This window comes from Podarcis filfolensis, assembly GCF_964270895.1.
Source record: "Podarcis filfolensis genome assembly, chromosome: 1".
Lineage (NCBI taxonomy): Eukaryota > Metazoa > Chordata > Lepidosauria > Squamata > Lacertidae > Podarcis > Podarcis filfolensis.
In genome coordinates this window covers 108509679-108528316 of record NC_139604.1, presented here as the reverse complement: position 1 = coordinate 108528316, position 18638 = coordinate 108509679, and the positions used below count along the sequence as shown (strand labels likewise).

The 18638-nt window shown below is 41.3% G+C and overlaps 1 protein-coding gene across 28 annotated transcripts in view; it reads right to left on the bottom strand.

Moving 5' to 3' along the window:
• The window catches only part of NRXN3 (neurexin 3), a 1197396-nt gene that overhangs the window by 144258 nt on the left and 1034500 nt on the right, over window positions 1-18638 (bottom strand). For all 28 annotated transcript variants that reach the window (XM_083609454.1, XM_083609464.1, XM_083609467.1 and 25 more), the window contains one exon: window positions 12936-13107. In XM_083609454.1, coding sequence (XP_083465580.1) covers window positions 12936-13107 — 172 coding nt within the window. The remainder of the gene's footprint in view (window positions 1-12935; window positions 13108-18638) is intronic.

The following is an 18638-nucleotide window of genomic DNA, read 5'->3' as shown; positions in this document are numbered from 1 at the left end:
AGATTACGAGTCCACTGCTCTTAACCACTACACCACACTGGCTCTCCCAGTGTGGTACATACAGGAAAATCTACTTACAAACCCCTTTCAGATCTTACTGTGTGAGGCCTGGGCCAGCACACACAGCCCTGCCCCTCCTCCTCAAGGCCAGCTCAGCCATTAGGCAAGGTGAAGCAGCCAACTTGGGCGGTGAAAGCCAAAGATCTGACACCCCCATGGGCGCTCTGCCATCACTGGAGAAATGGTGCCAGTTTTCATCAAGATCTCACCGGAAACCTCCATGGTCATCGCCACAGGTTAAGGGATGCTTTGGTGTTGTGGCGTGGCACATTCTTGTTCCGTGTCAGGCGGAGAAACAGGATATGCTGCCCCTTTGCCTCCTACATGCTTAGATTATTGTGGGCAAAGTATGCATGCTCAAGAAGACTTCTCCTATAATTTTGAACAGTTGGCCCACTAGCCTCAGTTCTTGACTACTGAATTCAGAGCTCAGTTGTTTCCCAAATCCTGCAGCAAGATCATGAACCTAGGACAGAGCGCTCTCCAACAACTGATCCTCTTCCTTTTAAACAAAAACATATTGTTTCATCCGAATGGCTTTGTTTTCTGCAGCCTTTCTTTGAGCAAAGGAAATGCTGACATGTGTGTCTAAGCTCCTTCTGTCACCACTGCACGTCATCTGGGCTGGGCTGGGATTGCAGCTGGCACTGTTCTTTCTGCAGGCAGTGGGTCTGGAAAGCACAAAGTTATTGCTCAAGCTGCCAAGCCCTCTGGCCAGCTGTTTATTGTTTGTGTGTGTGTGCGCGCACACACACGCACATCCGTGGAGGGGTGTGTGTCTTCAGAATATTTGTTATTATTCCATTTGACCAGAAAACTGAAACAGAAGTAACCTGACAGAAAAATGTAGCAATATTAGTACCCGGAGGTTGTCTGAGCTGAACTGTCATGCACAATTTTCCCACTGCGCAATGATCCACATAGGCTGCTTCTCCATCTCTGCCATAACACCCCCCCTCATCACATAAGGTTTGCAGTCAACAGCATGAAAACGTCATAAGATGATCTGCAGGTGAACCGGTAATAATTAATCTCACATTGCTAAAGTAGGAAGAAATGTATCTGTGGAAACAGGATGAATGACATCACCAGTTCCCACAATGCCTATAATGTAACGTTACATGGCCATGTGCATCGACAATTCATGTCATCCTTTCCCCTTAAAAGAAGGGGGGATAGTTCACACTGACAATGCACAGAACTGCATCACATGCTATGTGGTCAGTCATGTTTCCCCACCACATGAACAGATTTTTCCCTTCCTTGTTCAATCTCTCTCTCTCCCCCACCCCAACTCTCTTTTCCTCAGCTGTGGCAACCTACACAAACATGATTGTTTAACTCCTGATGGCAAGGAGCAAAAGAAAAAAAAGAATTATTTATTCAAATTATGCCTGGAAAACCAAAGATTCAAGAACACATAAAATGGGACTTATTTTTAGAGTGAGGTAGAATTATTGACATATGCCATATAAGTGGATTGCGGGATGGTTCCAAAATTCTCTTCATCTAAGTATCTCCCTGGGTTTTTGTTTTTTGTTTTGTTCTGGATGAGCTGCTCTTGTTTCTGAAGTGAAACGTCATGGGTCCCAAGGTGCCACAGATGTGGTTCTCAGGCAGCGTGATCCATGCAGGCACTGCCAAGACCCAAACCTACTAAGATTTGCAAAGGTGGTGTTCTCATGCACATATGCCCTGTGTACGTGCATACAAACTACATTTGCAGAAGTTTCTCAGTGCATCTGGGAAGAGGTAACTGTATGTACATGTGCTACCCAATCATGTTTGTGTTTCGATTTAGCTTTCATAAATTTGATGCACACATTCTAACCCTGGAGTGACAAGCTACAATTAGCTCTTGATTTTATCAACTTGTCATGCTTTAATCATTCCTCTTGGCAGATCTTTCAACATATGCTACAGCACCATCTTCTAAAACACGCGTTCCCCCAATGCTGTTTTATTAACTCCGTCTTTTAATTTATTTTGAGCTTCTTATAAGATGCAGTCAATGTGTCTGAAGAGAGGCTGTCAGTCTCTGATCCACATGGCTGGGAAGCATTTGAGGGCTCATTTAAGTCCCACAAAATGAGTAAAAGATGAAAAATTAATCAGTGAAAACACCAGCTATGAAAAAGCACCATTGGGGATCTTCTCAAACTGCCCACAACACTGACGGAAATTCAAAGTTAAGGTCACTTCATAGACTCTAATACAGATGCCATAAAGAGCAGAGGGAGTTTAAAGAGACTAGAATCTAGCCAATTCCCTGAAAACGACGCTTGGAATAGACTAAAATGTTATCAGCTCTTAACAGATGCCATTAGTCAAGACTAGACTGGTTTGCCCATTTTCCTTTCATCAATACTGTACTGAGGGTAGGGCTGAAAGTCTATGCACCCAACTGGACCATGTAATTCATGATATGGGACATGTAAACCATTTGTATGATGGCAACCCAGTTTTTCCCTTTCAAGATTAAAGTAACACAGAAATCTAGCCTGATGATACATGCCTCATTATCTTGTATACATCGTGGTAGAAGGAGATGGTACAAGTAAAGCCAACTGGTTCACTTTGCCAGAAGGGATATTTATAGTACAAATGTCCTGTATCCCTAGGTAAGTGCATATAAAGTTGTATGTATACATGTTACATTCTGTTTCTTGAATTTCCCCAAAACCTTCCTTAAAATGGGGCAACCCTCATACAACCCTAGTGAAGGAGTGAAAGGTAACAGAAGTATCTGTGGCATGCCATGCTCAAAATCAAGCTATTTTGCATTTCATATTCCTTAATAAATAGCATTCTATCATGCCACCCATGACAAATGCCGATCAGAATCCCCATGGATTAAACACACACACACACAAGGGGAAATAGCCATCCTTTCCTTGTTTCTTATGGTTATGATTATTCACATCACCCTTTTCAGATTGAAGGATGACTCATGTTTATTTTAAAATGTAGCAAATAAATGTAATAAGATTTTCAAAGTGGCAAACAAGCTTTATACTAAAGCAACCGTAAAAACACAAAGCCAATTGAAATAAACAACCAAGCCGCTAATAAAAGCAAAAGTACGGGCATCAGCACCATAACCCTAAAATCATGCTCAAAAGCCGAGAGGGTGTATATGTTTGTGATATTGCACCAGAAACAGGTCTTTGATAATAGATGCAGGGTGGACTTAAATCCTTTATTCTTGACAACTGACACTTCTTCAGTTTTCACAAACCTTGTCAGTGTCACATCTGAAGCAATAACATGAATGGCATGGATCAGTCTACATTCTGCCTAGCAACTCCACTGTGATCTGTTTGGTGGAATCAGTTCCCCCAATGACTAGTCACAATTCTATACATACACATCTCTCTTCCCCAGCTCTCTTATTTGGTCCCAAAGGTCTTTCTGCTAAATCTCATCTTTAGGATCTACAACAGCCTAGGCATTATCAGATGAAATAGCCCATCATAATCTCATGCTCTTCTATGTTTTGGCTAATTCCTTTACAAATAACCTTGAGTCGTCTGTATGTCCTCTCCTCATATCTTAGGAGAGAATCTCACTTTCCCCTTCAACCCCTCCCCCACAAATATTATCTTTTGCTGTCTTCTGGGTGGTTATGTTTAATCTCAGGATTAAGCAGAAGCCCGTAGTTTGCCTTGAACAGCTTATCAGCTTCCAAGAGACGTTTACAAGGAGAGAAAGGCTCTGGTTTTGATAGCAGTAATTGTATTTAGCTTGTAAGATACAAGGCTATTTATCTCATGTCTGGGAAATCACAGAGGAGGGAAGAATGGAGAATGCTGGCTGATAAAAAAAACACCTAAATAGAATTTTAAAAATAAAAAAGGAAGTCAAGAAGAAAAGAAACACCTTCCCCACGGCACCCCCAAGTGGGAAGATGCTCTAAGAAATGGACTAACCATTGTATAGAATACAACTCTTTTGGAAAAAGAGATAAAAGAGGAAGGCGTGAGGTGAACAAGAGCTGGACAAAAAAGGAGACATCTTCAAGGAAATTAGAATTCAATGCAGTTCAAACTCCATGGATCTTTGCTGCCTGGTTTGTAGCAGCATTTGACCCCATTTTTTTTGAGCTGCAAAGAACAGACACTTCCTTCACAATGCTGAGGCTTGCTCCTGTGCACCTGATCTACAGTTGCTAGCTGGAGAGGGAAATGTTTATGTTATTTACTTTTGCATTTATATCCCACCTGTCTTTCATAAAATTCCACAAATGGGGCAGTGTTCCATCTAGGAATCAACCATACCTATGTCTGGTCAGTTCCTGGATGGGACATTGTCTCGGAACTTCAACCTCATTGTTGCATCACTTGGGAAGACAGGTGAACTAATGGCAGTGTACTGGAAGAAGCAAAATGAAAAAATTCCTTCCAGTAGCACCTTAGAGACCAACTAAGTTTGTTGTTGGTATGATCTTTCGTGTGCATGGACACTTCTTCAGATACACTGCAACAGAAGTCACCAGACCTTTATATATAGTGAGAGGGTGGGGAGGGGTATTACTCAGAAGGGTGGTGGGAATGGGTGATTGGCTGATAGGTGTGGCAAACTTGTTGACGACTGTTAACGACTGCAATTGGTCTTACAGGAAAAAGCAAGGGGTGAGATGACTAAAAATAGCTTTATCATGTATAATGAGATAAGAATCCAATGGTCTTTGTTGGTCTCTAAGGGGCTACTTAGTTGGTCTCTAAGGGGCTACTGGAAGGATTTTTTTTGTTTTGTTTTGACGCGGCTACCTACCTGTAACTAGAAGAAGCAAAGATCACCAGTGTCGAAGCAATGATTCTTCAACATCAACTTCATTGGACTGGTCATGTTGTGCGGATGCCTGATTATTGTCTTCCAAAGCAACTACAGTGGTACCTCCGGTTGTGGACAGGATCTGTTCCGGAGCTCCGGTTGGATCCTGATGTGTTCGCAACCAGAGGGACCGCTTCTGCGCATGCGGCGGAACACTTCCAAGTTTGCCGCTTTCTCAACCCAAAGTTTACATTACCCGTGGGTAACATAAGCCAAGGTGCTACTGTACTCTATTCTGAACTTAAAAATAGAAAGTGTAATGCTGGTGGTTAATAAGAGGTTTAAAGACTCTCTAAAGGCAAATCTTAGAAAAATGTGGTATAAACACCAGCAACTGGGAAACACTGGCCTGTGAGTGCTCTAAAAGTGTCATGGACTTTGAAGATGTTTGAGCTCAGGACAAGAGGGAGAAACGTACTAAGAGGAAGGCATGCTTGGCAAACCCTCACCATGATCAACTCCCGCCTGGAAACCTATGTCCCCACTGTGGAATGATGTGTGGATCCAGAACTGGCCTCCACAGTCACTTACGGACTCATGGTTAAAACCATGTTTATGGAAGACAAACTTACACGGCTTTGAGTGATCGCCAAAGAAGAAGAATGTATCATTTGCTTTTCAGGCCACACCCTTGGACAATATCTTGGGGGTGGAGGGGTATGGAGCGAACCCAATCCTAAACAAACTTATTAGGGAATAAGCCATGCTGGACTTCCATACCAGTAAGCATGCTTTTAGTTTCCCTTGGATCCCTTGAGTGATCAATATAATTGGCATTGGGAAGCAACTTTCTCCAGACTGGCAATGACCCTGGAAGGTTTCTGCTTTCCTCTACAATATGCAGTTTGGTTCGTTCACATGAATCCTTTCAAATATTTGCTCCGTAAATGCCTTTATGCCAGGGATGGGGAAACTATGGCTCTACAGATGCTGGGCTCCAACCTTTTAGTTCCAGTCAACGTGGTTAATGATCAAGGATGATGGGGATTGTAACTCGACAACATCTGGAAGGCCACAGTTTTACATAATATTGCTTGCCTGCAGGCAGAAGTTCAGTGAGAGAGCAAATATATTACATGCAAAGGGGCAGGTTCAGTCCCTGGCACCTTCAGTCAGGGCTGGGAGTGATCCCTGCCAGCAATCTGGAGGAAATGCAGTCAATACAGAACTAAATGGGCAATGCTTTGAGTCCGTATGACAGTTTTCTGTGTTCCTATGTTCACCATGGCATGAATTCCATAATCCAGTGAGTCCCTTGGAAGCTTATCAGGAGTTCGTCAGTCACATCAGTAATGAAGACAAATGGCACAAAATATATTTTAAATACCACAGCAAAATATCCCCATAATGTGCAGCTCCAGAGGAGTGTTTGGTGTGTCTTGGTCCAGCAATTAGAGATGACTCAAGCATTACATCATGGGCAGTAAATGCTTTTTAAAAACTACATAGAAAGCCACATTCAAGCATTGTTTTAACAGATTTCCCTCAACAATTCTACATTTGTTTTTCTTGCAAAACATACCTTCTCAGGTGTATTTTATTTTATTTTATTTTATAGCCCAGAGCTGCACTACAACATTTTGAGAGAAGTGCAAAATTCAAAGGGTTATTAAGTTCTGAAGGATTGCTGTGTTCCCATGGGAATTCACAAGGTTCCAATTAGTCAGGCTTCCCTAGTCCATATACAGGTTTGGGACCTTACATCAGGTCTGATGACTTTCAGTATAGCCCAGTACTGTCTTCTTCAACTGGCAACAGTTCTCGAGTCTTTTGCAGAGGACTTCCCCGTGACCTGGAACATCTTGTTAACTGGAGATGTCAGTGATAAAACCTGAAGCCTACTGCCTGCTGATCTGCAACTGTGCCATGGTCCCTTTCTTACCACCTTGTGGAAAACTGGGCCAATTAACTAATTAATAACAGCATCACTTTCTTTGCTAGCATGGCTATTGGTTGTGATGGAGTCAGACGAAGAAGGAGGACCCCCTACAGAGTAAGGTTTTTGGGGGTGTCTTTTTTAAAAGCTAAATACAAGCTTTGAAAACAAGTGTTTCTTTAAAAGGCAAACAGCTTCTCTGAAGCACAACACTAATTATTACAGGTGGTTTGGTTTTCACTAGAGCTCTGTCCAACCCCTCCCTCCCTCACCTCTTTATACAATCTTCCTACAGCTCTGAAGGATGCTCAGGCATTCAATGGATGAATAAACATACAGAATGTGAAGTTCGTATTAATGTACATTCTGGCAAAGCCCCAGATGTATTTTGTAAGCAAACAGAGCAAGACAGAAAGGGGTGAGGGAGCCTCCTGTCTCAGAAGTAATTGAAACCTAGGTACCTATCTTATGTCCATGTCAAGGCAAGAGATTTATTTTTAACACTTCTAACCATCTTGGATTCTTTCCTTACTTGAGGATTCAGGGGTGGGGTTTTTTTTTAGTCCTTTTTTATAGTGAAATGTCCAAAACATGACAGTCTTTGCTGTATGCAATAAAAGCATGCCAGAAAGAGGCTTCAGCGACTTGTATTAGCACCCATCAGGAATGTAGTTCGTAGATGAGACAACATTCTCCAAATCACAAAGCAATCTTGGAGAAATCACTCAGTACTAGGAAGCCTACAAGTTATTCCACTTTATTCTCAGACCACGTGGGTGTTGCATGAATTCTCACATGGGAGGGCAATATGAGAACAGGTGAGAGACAGGCATATAGTCATCTGCTTCAATTGCGTTGCTATTTTTGGTCCATGCATTTCCCCGTTACTGCTACTAATGTCTGTCGGGAGCACATATATAAAAATAATCATTAGAATCATAGAATGTTAAGAGTCAGGTCATTTAGTCCAATGTGCAATGCAGGAATCTCAGCTAAAGCATCCATGATTGTTCCTCTGGGACAATGGACACACACAGCCAATGACTGTTCTGCAGTCGCAAGTTATGCTCCACAGGCATATCTTCCAGAAGCTAATAGGCCTTCCCATTACAGTATTTAAAACTATCTGTCCCTTCACTTTTGTTACCCCCCCCATCTCTGCGTCTTCTTCTGTCTTGAAATAAGTGGCTGAGCCCCATTATTCTCTTCTACTCACTCAGAGGTTCCTCATTTAAGCATTTTCACAAGACCAGAAAACTCACTCAGTGGCATTGGGATAAAATAGATGCTTGTAATTTAAGCCGTGTGGCATTTAAGGCAGCGGATGCATGTGACACAGATCCATTCTCGCAATGGCTATTGTATGGGTGAAGCCATTAATCACACTGAAAATGCTTAATAGGGATAAAACCAGCATTGAAGATTCAGGTACGGGGTTCTGCCAAGACTCATCAGCTGTTTTAAGGGTCATTGTAGAGATTGTCTCTACATGGTAAATTCTAATTCTGCTTGTGACTCTCTTTAATGTTCTGCTTAACCCATCACTTTTGAAACATTTGTAATCGCTTTGTGTTTGAAGCATCTTTGTAGAATTAGCAGTTAGCCAAACTGTACTGCAAATAAATTACTTTGGGGTTATTCATGAACATTCACTGAAATGTCTAGAGGCTCTTTAATTACCTGGCTATATTCACAAAACCCAGAAACCGAAACAGCAGACTGTAGTGTTCCAGTTTAAATTATCCAAATTGTTTGATTATCCACATTCACCATACACTACTATGTAGCCGCAGTTTAAAATAGCCCTATGTAACTAGCACCCCTGCTTGTTTGAACTTCTAATTATCCATATATTTCGGGTGTTCCCACCCTTACCAAGCCATTTAAATTACATGAGGTTGCGTTGTGTATCCCTGTGTACAAAGAAATGGAATGTAAATAAGTCCTTTGCGGCATCAAATTTCAGCATAAAAAAATTCTTAGCTCCAAGGAGTGAGCTGGATGCTCTGGTCTGTAATTGGATAGATGAGCCACAATTGTGGAGGGTTTATTTGTTTGTTTATTTTAGAAGTTCATAGGAGTATTAGCGGGATTTATTTGAAACCTACTTTAGAAGAGGAAAAGTGCAATAACATAAATCTAATATCTATTTTAGTTCCCCAGTTTCCCATATCACATGGTGGATTTCTTGTTGACTAATATCATATGCGAGGGACGCGGGTGGCGCTGTGGGTTAAACCACAGAGCCTAGGGCTTGCCAATCAGAAGGTCGGCAGTTCAAATCCCTGCGACGGGGTGAGCTCCCGTTGCTCGGTCCCAGTTCCTGCCCACCTAGCAGTTCGCAAGCATGTCAAAGTGCAAGTAGATAAATAGGTACCGCTCTGGCGGGAAGGTAAACGGCATTTCCGTGTGCTGCTCTGGTTCGCCAGAAGCTGCTTAGTCATGCTGGCCACATGACCCGGAAGCTGTACGCCGGCTCCCTCGGCCAATAAAGCGAGATGAGCGCCGCAACCCCAGAGTCGGCCACAACTGGACCTAACGGTCAGGGGTCCCTTTACCTTTACCTAATATCATATGCAGTGGTTTAGCTGACAATGAACTTCATAACTACCACACTTTCCACAAATTATAAAATTTTGGTTTGCAAAAAATGCAACCCCCCCCCAAAAAAAAAACCAGTTTGCACAAAATGATTGCCGAGGTATCCATTGTCCATTGGATTCTTTAGAATACGAATGAAGAGCTTGTAGCCCAACAACTTATCTAGCTTAAATTGGACTCCCTGTCATTTTGTGATGGCTATCTTCCCTTGGAGAGCTGGAAGGTCAACCTATAGCTGAGAACGGTCGCAATCCTCAGCCTCCTGCCTTCTGAAGCAGAAGCAGCAACAGAATTACTTCTTCAAAACATTTTTAGTATGGTAGGTGAAACAATGCAGCACAGTGACATTTACAAATTTCTCCTGAGTGCCATAATTTGGTACCATCTAATTTATGAACAGCTTCTACGGTACAACAAATTATAGGATGCATCCTGAACTTTCCTCTCTCTTTTTCTGTTTGGGCTGCAAGCTGCATATCAACAGAGTAACCAAATAAAGCTACAGTTACTTAATTGGTGGAGGGCAATTTTAAATTGGTATACTGTGACTAAAGGACATATATCCATACTTTTTAGGCTAACAGGGAATGAAAAGGAAACATTGACATTTTCCTTTGATAACCAGTGGTATATTTTTGATTATATAATTGGTTTCCTTCAACTGAGGTGATATGCAGATTTATTTAAATTTGATTGAAATGTGTGTGTGTGTGTGATCTCAGCCAAATAGATACCCTTTGACAGTCAACTTAAGGGAGAATCATCTCCTCTGAAGGCTCTGCAGCCTCTGAATCTGTGAACATCGCTGCTACCCACTTACAGATAGGTAGCCGTGTTGGTCTGAAGAAGTGTGCATGCACACAAAAGCTCATACCAAGAACTAACTTAGTTGGTCTTTAAGGTGCTACCCACTGTGTACTTTAGGATTATTTGAGCTAAGATGCATTTACAAAGGTATATTTTATGAGAAAATTTATCCAACATGCAAATTTTCATGCTGATATTTCAAATTTATTTAGAATTTGAAAATTAATGCAGAAAAGGATAGGAGCAGACTTAGATATGAAACTGTGTGAAATTGATTCGTACCTGAGAAACTGCTACAGGCTGTAGCATGGCTAATAGGAGAACTCTTAGGTCAATGATAGATTAAGTCAAATGGTGAGAGGAAAATGGGGTATTTCTATGAGTTTAGCATTGTCTGGGAATAAGACACTGGATTCTTAGCACAAACTATTAAGGCAAAGTTTTCTGCTTTCTCTTCTGATTTTCAGTGAGTGTGTATCTCATCTCTGTGAAACATATTGTAGTCTGCCCTTGCAATTTCAGAAGGAAGCTCCCAATATGGCACAAACCATAGATAAATATCCCTTTATATTCACTGTTACTTATGAAAATGATATATAGGTGGTACATGACACCAGTCAAGCTTGCAAAAATTTACCACTTGCCTGATAATAAGTGTTGGAAATGTAAAGAGACTGAAGGTACATTCTTTCACCTTTGGTGGACATGCCCAAGGATTAAGGCTTTCTGGGAAATGATTTATAATGAAATGAAAAAGGTATTTAAATATACCTTCCTGAAGAAACCAGAGGCCTTTCTCCTGGGTATGGTCGGCCAATTGGTGCCAAAGAAGGACAGAACATTTTTTATGTATGCTACAACAGCAGCAAGAATACTCATCGCAAAGTATTGGAAGACACAAGATCTACCCACTGTGGAAGAATGGCAGATGAAAGTGATAGACTATATGGGACTGGCAGAAATGACCGGCAGAATTCGAGACCAGGGAAAAGAGACGGCGGAAGAAGATTGGAAGAAATTTAAGGACTATCTTAAGAAACATTGCAAAATTATTGAAGGCTAGAACGATGTTGATTCAGAAATTAAGGGGTTAAAAGCTGTAATGATTATGTGATTAAGAAAAGAAAGGCTAAAAATTATATAGAAATTAGGGAAAGGATTTGCTGAATTGACTTAATTAGAGAATGGAATACAGAAAGGGGAGGTATGAGGAGGTCGGGAAAGTAAGTTTTATGAATATAAGGGATGGAAATTATACTTGTTTTGTATGTGTTCTGTTTGGATTGTATGTATTTTTATTGTTTTTGTTTTTTATTGTTCTGTTTTTTTCTGTTTTATATAAATTCCTAAACCTTAATAAATATATTATAAAATATATATATATATATTCACTGTTACTTTGGCCTGTAAGCATGACAGCACATTACAGAGGGAGAAAATACAGTTATCACTTGAAAGAGAGGTTCTATTTATTGTTCCTGAATTAAGATGTGATTACTAAAATAATTTCCTTAGGGGTGCCAAATCATTAAAGTTTATTTTTTAAAAAAGTAATAATAGTCAATTAACTGTGCTATTTCAATCAAACAACAAACTAATTGAAGAACAAAATTAATAAACAGGAAACTCAGTATACCCACAATAAACAGACTCGCAATCTCTGCATCTTCTTTCTTTGCCCAACTAGCAGTATTTCCATCTTGGTTCAGCAGTGCATTTACCGTACTAGCCAATAGATTTCTTCAGCAGCAGGAGTGAGTAGCGCAGCAAAGCGAAGCAAGTTTAAGGGGAAGGAGCAATCTGGAAGTCCTAGACAACTTAATAGGAAACCACCACTAAATGTCTCCATTAATTGCATGAATCAGATAGTGTTGCTTTTCAGTCCTATGGATGATTAAAGGGAAGGCAGTTAAAAAATAAAATTTAAAAAATCATTTTAAAATTTTGTGCTACTGAAATTCCAAGCACCAATTTCTGGTGGTGAAGCTGTAACAGGAAACTTTCCCAAGAGGGAAGAAAAGCAACAACAAGCAGTACCAATGTTAATGATCAAGAGTGTTCATGATATATTAAATTTATTGTAGCTCCTCCTTCCCAGACGTCATATGCTACACCCCATTTTCATTGATTCAGAAAAGCCACAAGTAGCAATTGTATGTTTGTCAAAACCATTTAGGCAGCAGTCTACAACTTACATGGCAAATGTTCTTCCTAACTTCCTACAGGAATATTCCAGAGTATACAGATTATGAGTAGAGCCAATGCTTTTTTCTGAGGGTACGCAGGGGTACACATACCCCTAAACATTTTGTGAATCTAAGTTTGGCCTCATTGAAGGGCAGTATTTCAAAATGAGTAGGAAAATGGGAGTATCCCTAAACATTTTTTTAGAAAAAAAGCACTGGTTAGAGCTACTTTTGTTACTTTGTCTCTGCAGAATCAGATTATATCCAGAGGTCCCAACATTTGACATGTGTATGTTGTTGTTTTTTGACACATTACATGCACTTCATATGTGTGCCATTCCTTAAAATATGGATTTTCCGTAAAACACCTTATACCCAACATGGTGAACAGGATCTGATTATTTCAGCTTTTATAAACTGAGAGAAATTTTGTTCAGCTCTTTGTTCCTCCAGGTGGAGCTGTTAATATTTGTACGCTGTGCACCAATATACTGTGCGGCTCCTGTATTAAGGCCCAAGGTTAATACCTTAAGAGAGAATGAGAGAGAAAGATTTTTCAGTTAGACATTTACCTGAAGGATAGTGTTCATTCACTGGCCAACCATCTACCTGAAGAGTAGCATTGCCACCATTTCGGGTAAAGCGTACGACGTGATATTTGCCATCATTGACTGGGGTGCTTTCTTCTTTGATCGAGATATCTACTGTTCCAATGTTGAAAACTACACCAATCTTGCCTTGTTCCTATGAAGAAAAGAGCAGAGAGAATAATAATATTTTTTTTAAAAAACCTTTTGAATTCAGCTCCCACTATGACATAGAAAGCTGGTCCACTAAATAATGGACCCATTATATGCATTTAGGGAAGAGCTTCATTAACTTGGCATCGCTAGTTCATACACAGGCAATGTGTGTCACGAGAACAACCTATTTGAAAAAGGACAGCTTCTCCAGTTGAGTAAAATTGCCGTTATCCATACTAGGATCCTGGTGTTGAACTAAAAGTTAATCCTTTTATGTTTCTAAAGAGAGAGATGGAAACTTTATGTATCTCACAGAGAAACTGGGCCTTTAGTGTCATCACCCAAGTCCCGTGGAACACCCTGCCAATTGAGATTCAGCAGGCGCCTTCTGTGGCAACATTTAAATGCCTGCTGAAAAAAGATTCTGTTCTGCCAGGCCTATGCAGGGAGTTAAGAGTACATCATCCAGAAAAGGTCTATTGACATTTGTTTTTGTTTTTATTTATATTCATTTTTGACTTGTTTTTAACTTTTCATGATTTTATTGTTTAGTTTTTATACTGTGTATAAAACCGCGGTGTAAACCGCTGTGATATATTTTTTATGATACAGCAGTATATACATATTGTTATAAATAAAACAAACAAACAAATAAAATTTAACTGACTAGTATACTACTTTTATTGCTGTAACTGCTTTGCTTCCATCCTGTACAGAAAGGAAAATTGTGGCAATATGTCAGCAATACTACTAACATGTATTGTAAAGAAAATCAAATAATACAATAATAATAAAATACCTAAACCATTTCCACACACACACAGCAGGTGTGTTGACACATAAAACTAATATCAGACCATAGTTTCCAATTATAAAAGTGTGTACTTCCACTTCATCTTCAAAAGTAGGAAGTTTAAACCTTCCATTTGCCATTTGGAACAAACTGCTGTTTCCTGGTATGCCCAAATTCAGGAAATTCTAATTTCTTCAAACCACAGATAGTTATAAATCTATATCTTAACTTTGATTTGAACAAGCCACAGTTTCCTACATTTGGTCCTAATGGTAAACTGTTGATTGTTCCAAACCACAAACAGCAGCTTTAAACTCCCCTCCCTCCCATACAAAGGATGTAATAAGAAGAGGGGGTGCTTATAAGCCTGAGATTTGCTACAGTATGTTCTCAGATCAAGGGATCATGCTCTCCCATTACATCTGAATGAGATAATAGAAAGAAGCTGCCATTAAGCAGTGGAAAGATAAAAACAGGTCTGAAATGTGCTCTAGCCCATATTGCCACATGACATGTAATTAAACAATTAAATCAAATGTTAGAGCAGTGATAGGCAACTGGGTGCCTTCCAGATATTGCTGGACTACAACTCTCCCTGAACATTGGCTACACTGGCTGGTACTGATGGGAGTTGAAGGCTAACAGTATCTGAGTGTGCCATCTTGGCTACACCAGCAGTAGATAAATCCAGCAAATCTCCAGAGATTCAATAAACTGGTTTGGTCGACTGCTTCAGAAAGTAAAAATGAGGAGTCAGTGAGTGCAAATACAAGGTGCATTTGACGTAGTGTGTCACAACTTGAGCAGACTTGAGATAAGCCATGGTAGAGTTTGGAGCTGCATCAAATTAACTTAGAACCAAGTCATTTGCATAATTGCTGTTGTTTTAACTTGAGATTGAAAACAAATATCGCCTGAATATAAGATTTTACATGGAAATGAACATCTGCTTCACAATCTCAAACAAGCTGGGTTTGGTCCCAGCCCACAGTTCCTTCTGCCATACACAAGTCTCCAAGCATCAAAGAGAATAATAGCAAACTGAACTGCAATGTTGCAACAGCCAACTGTGAGAGCCAGAATGACTTACATGAGTGCCAACAAAAGGAAACCTGAACATGTAAGGACAGAAAAGATAGGGTTGCTAGCTTCCTATGAGTGAATTCAACTGCCGCTGCTGATGCCCAACTGGCACATTGTTGAAGTTACACTGTGCTGTAGAGACTTATAGCAGAAGCCTTGAACTACACCAGAAAGGATAGGGTAAAGTGTGTTTGTTATTCGCTGACTCATATAAGGACCCTTAGCTTAGTCGCAGGGCACATGCAGAAGGTCTCAGATTCTGCATCTAACATCTCCAGTTAAAAGGATCAAGGACCAGGTGCTAAGACTCTGCCTGAGATCCTGAAGTATGGACCACCGACGTGACAAGGCAGCTAGATTGCTATCAGCCAAAGGCTAGCTCAGTGCATGGTGGCCACATCTAACATGAAGAGCCAGAATAGGCTGTGGACCATTACCCCAGAAATAGGTTTCCAACTGTAGATGGAAGTAACTTCAAAATCTTAGATCAGAGATCACAGAAGCTTGTGAGTAGATCTCTGCAGAGCAGAGGTTTTCAACTTTTTTGAGTCCACGGCTCACTTGACCAACTACATTCTTTCTGTAGCACCCCTGTGGGGCTCAGGAGCCCAGTTATGTCACCCCTCGCCTGCAAAGCTGGCAACCTCTCACCCTTTTTCCAACACCTTCCCTTGTGGAGCATTCCCCCAGTGTCCTCTCCTTGGGAGTCCTCTGGGCAGCTGCTGTTGCTGCTGTCCCTGGTCTCTGAGCTGCCCCCCTGCCCAAAGAGGGGTGCCTCCCAGAGATACCATTCGCCTGTGGAGCTTATAGCCAGGGCTGCTGCCATAAACAGCTGTGCAAGCCTTTGACAGGCAGAGACACATGAGAGGGCATCAGAGGAGGGAAGGAAGGAAAGTGGGACAGAGGCTAATGTTGCCTGTGGCACCCTTGGCCACTATTCAAGGCACCCCAGGGTGTCATGGCACACTGGTTGAAAACCACTGCTGTAGAGAATGACGAGAGAGAGAGAGATGAACAAGCAATCATTACAGGTGAATTCTGTGCTACACACTTGGTGATATCTTAAAACACCAAATGCAATTGTACCAACTTTCCCCTCCCTCCCTTCTTTCCTGCTTCCAATAGTTTGTATATGTAATTACAAACCATAGGAGCTAACACCTAGGGGCTGAGGAGTCTTCAGCCCCCCATAAAATAGTTGAGCCCCCTCTCCCCCAGTTGATGGGCACTGCCATTCAAATAGTGTCCATACAGGACAGGGATTACTTGAGCCTCCGCAATATTTTATTCAAGTTGTCACCCCTGTTACAAGCCTAACAAACCATATTTGTATGACCCCTGATGATTACTGAAGATTATTATCCTGTTTTTCTGGGGGGATGTAAGCAACCAACAGAGCAAATATACCACCAGGAATGAACTCCTAGCAAATATTATTGCTTGTAAATAGAGTAAAATGGTAGACCCAGCACTCGGATTCCGTTCAGATCCTAGAACAGCTGCGAAACCCTTTGCTTCAAGTCTCTTAAAACACTTCCAAAAGCAGAAGCTGAGTGAACAGCTTGGTTCATGTCTGCATCCCAGACATGAAGAAAATCTCAGTTGTCATTTATTGGCCAATCACATTCTTCTGAGGAAACTTCTGCATGCTGTATTTATTCTCCATCAGCATAACTGCACTGCAAGTTTGTAAACTTTGGCAGGGGAAGGCATGCACAAATGCACTGATGGTTACACCACGAGAGGATAAAAACAGCTGTTTTCAAACAGCTGGCTAAACTCCGTTTGTGAGAGACGTTTTCTTACTATTTCCCATTTTCAAGAAAGAAGGTGGTGGGTGTCACGTCTTTCAGCAACCCAGAAGTCATGCTCTCGCTGGGATACAGTGGTGAGAGCTTCATAAGCAAATTGAACTGGCATTGTTTATAATGTTAATCAATTTCATGAATTGATCTCTTAACATGAATTACAGGTATAGCAATTCATGCAGCGGCTGGGGAGGTGGTGAACAGGGGATCCCCCACTGCATCATCCCTCTTCTGATGACCGGGAGAAAAGGAAGGTGGGGACGCAGTTTCCTTTCCTCTCTCCCCCCCCCCATGTTTGGTGCTAGGGTTGCCATATTTCAAGAGGTAAAAATCCAGTCACAAAAAAAACCAAAAAGGCATTCATTCCTCTTATTGAGTTATTTGGATACCCAAAATCTCAATGACAACCAATAGGGCCACCTCTGCAGTTCTTAATACCCAAGGGGTCTGTAGCAAAGGGATCTCTAGCAAGGGGTCAGCTTTTTGAGGCCTGAGTCATTTAGGGCTTTCAACACCAATGTGAGCATCTTGAATTGGGCCCGGAAAACCAACCGGCAACCAATACGGCCATTCCAATGAGACAAAGACTTGGAAGCACCAAAGAATGGGAAACTTGCTCAGCTGAAGAAAATATCACCTATCTCAAAATGTCTTTGGGGAGACTGTAAATAACACCCATTGATTTCTGGCAATTAAAGATGACAGCAGATGAACTGGCTGTTGCCTAAAACACAGCCAGGCTTAAACTTGCAGACAGTGTGGAAGGCGCCACATAAAGCTTTTAATTGTTAATCATCTCAATCAAGTTGGTCATCCCAGTTGCTGGATGTTTGTGAAATCATAGATTAATAGGGACTTCCAAGAGTCATCAAGTCCAACCCCCTGCAATGCAGGAATCTCAACGAAAGCATCCAGGACAAAGGGCCATCCAACCTCTGCTTAAAGACCTCCGAGGAGAGAGAGTCCACCACCTCCCGAGGGAGTCTGTTTCACTGGCAAACAGCTCTTACTGTCAGAAAATTCCTCCTGATGTTTAGTTGGAATCTCCTTTCTTATAACTTGAAGCCATTGGTTCATGTCCTAACCTCCAGAGCAGGAGAAAACAGGCTTGCTCCATCTTCCATGTGACAGCCCTTCGGATACTTGAAGATGGCTATCATATCTCCTTTCAGTCTCCTCTTTTCCAGGCTAAGCATACCTAGCTCTTTCAGCCACTCCTCATAAGTCTTGGTCTCCAGACTCTTGATCATCTTGGTTGCCCTCTTCTGCCCTCTGAAATGTGATGGCAGTGGATCTGCAGAATGCACCCTAACCAGAGCTGTCTGTTTTGGCATATAGTCTGTGTGTGAGTGAGAATTACACTTGGCTCTGGGAGAAATCCTATAAGGACGGACCATCTAGTGCCAGAGGAGATGGGTAAACAGGCCTATCATATTGTCAGAGGTCAATTAGCTGCAATACTGCAGCATAAAGAGGGTGAAGGGGCAAGTGGCTTTTGACAGCATTAATCAATTGGAATTTGCTTTTGGAAGCTGCATGTTGGGCTGAAACTATTTCCAGCCCTCTTTCCTAAAGCAATTCATTTAGTTATGGAACTGGTAGCATAATTATATAATGCATACAGCAGAGTAATATATAGCGGGGGAAAGATGTGTAATAGCTTCTCAGTGTGGTTCATCAGGACCGCAGCTGGGATGCTGCTTTCACTGCTGGACATTTCATTACCAGACAGATATCGACAAACCAGGGGGGTTCCGAGAAAAATCAAGAAAAATGGTCAGGCGATTGCAGAGAATGATTTAAGAAGGAAAATACAGCTATACGAAACTATCATGGCATATAAGCAAC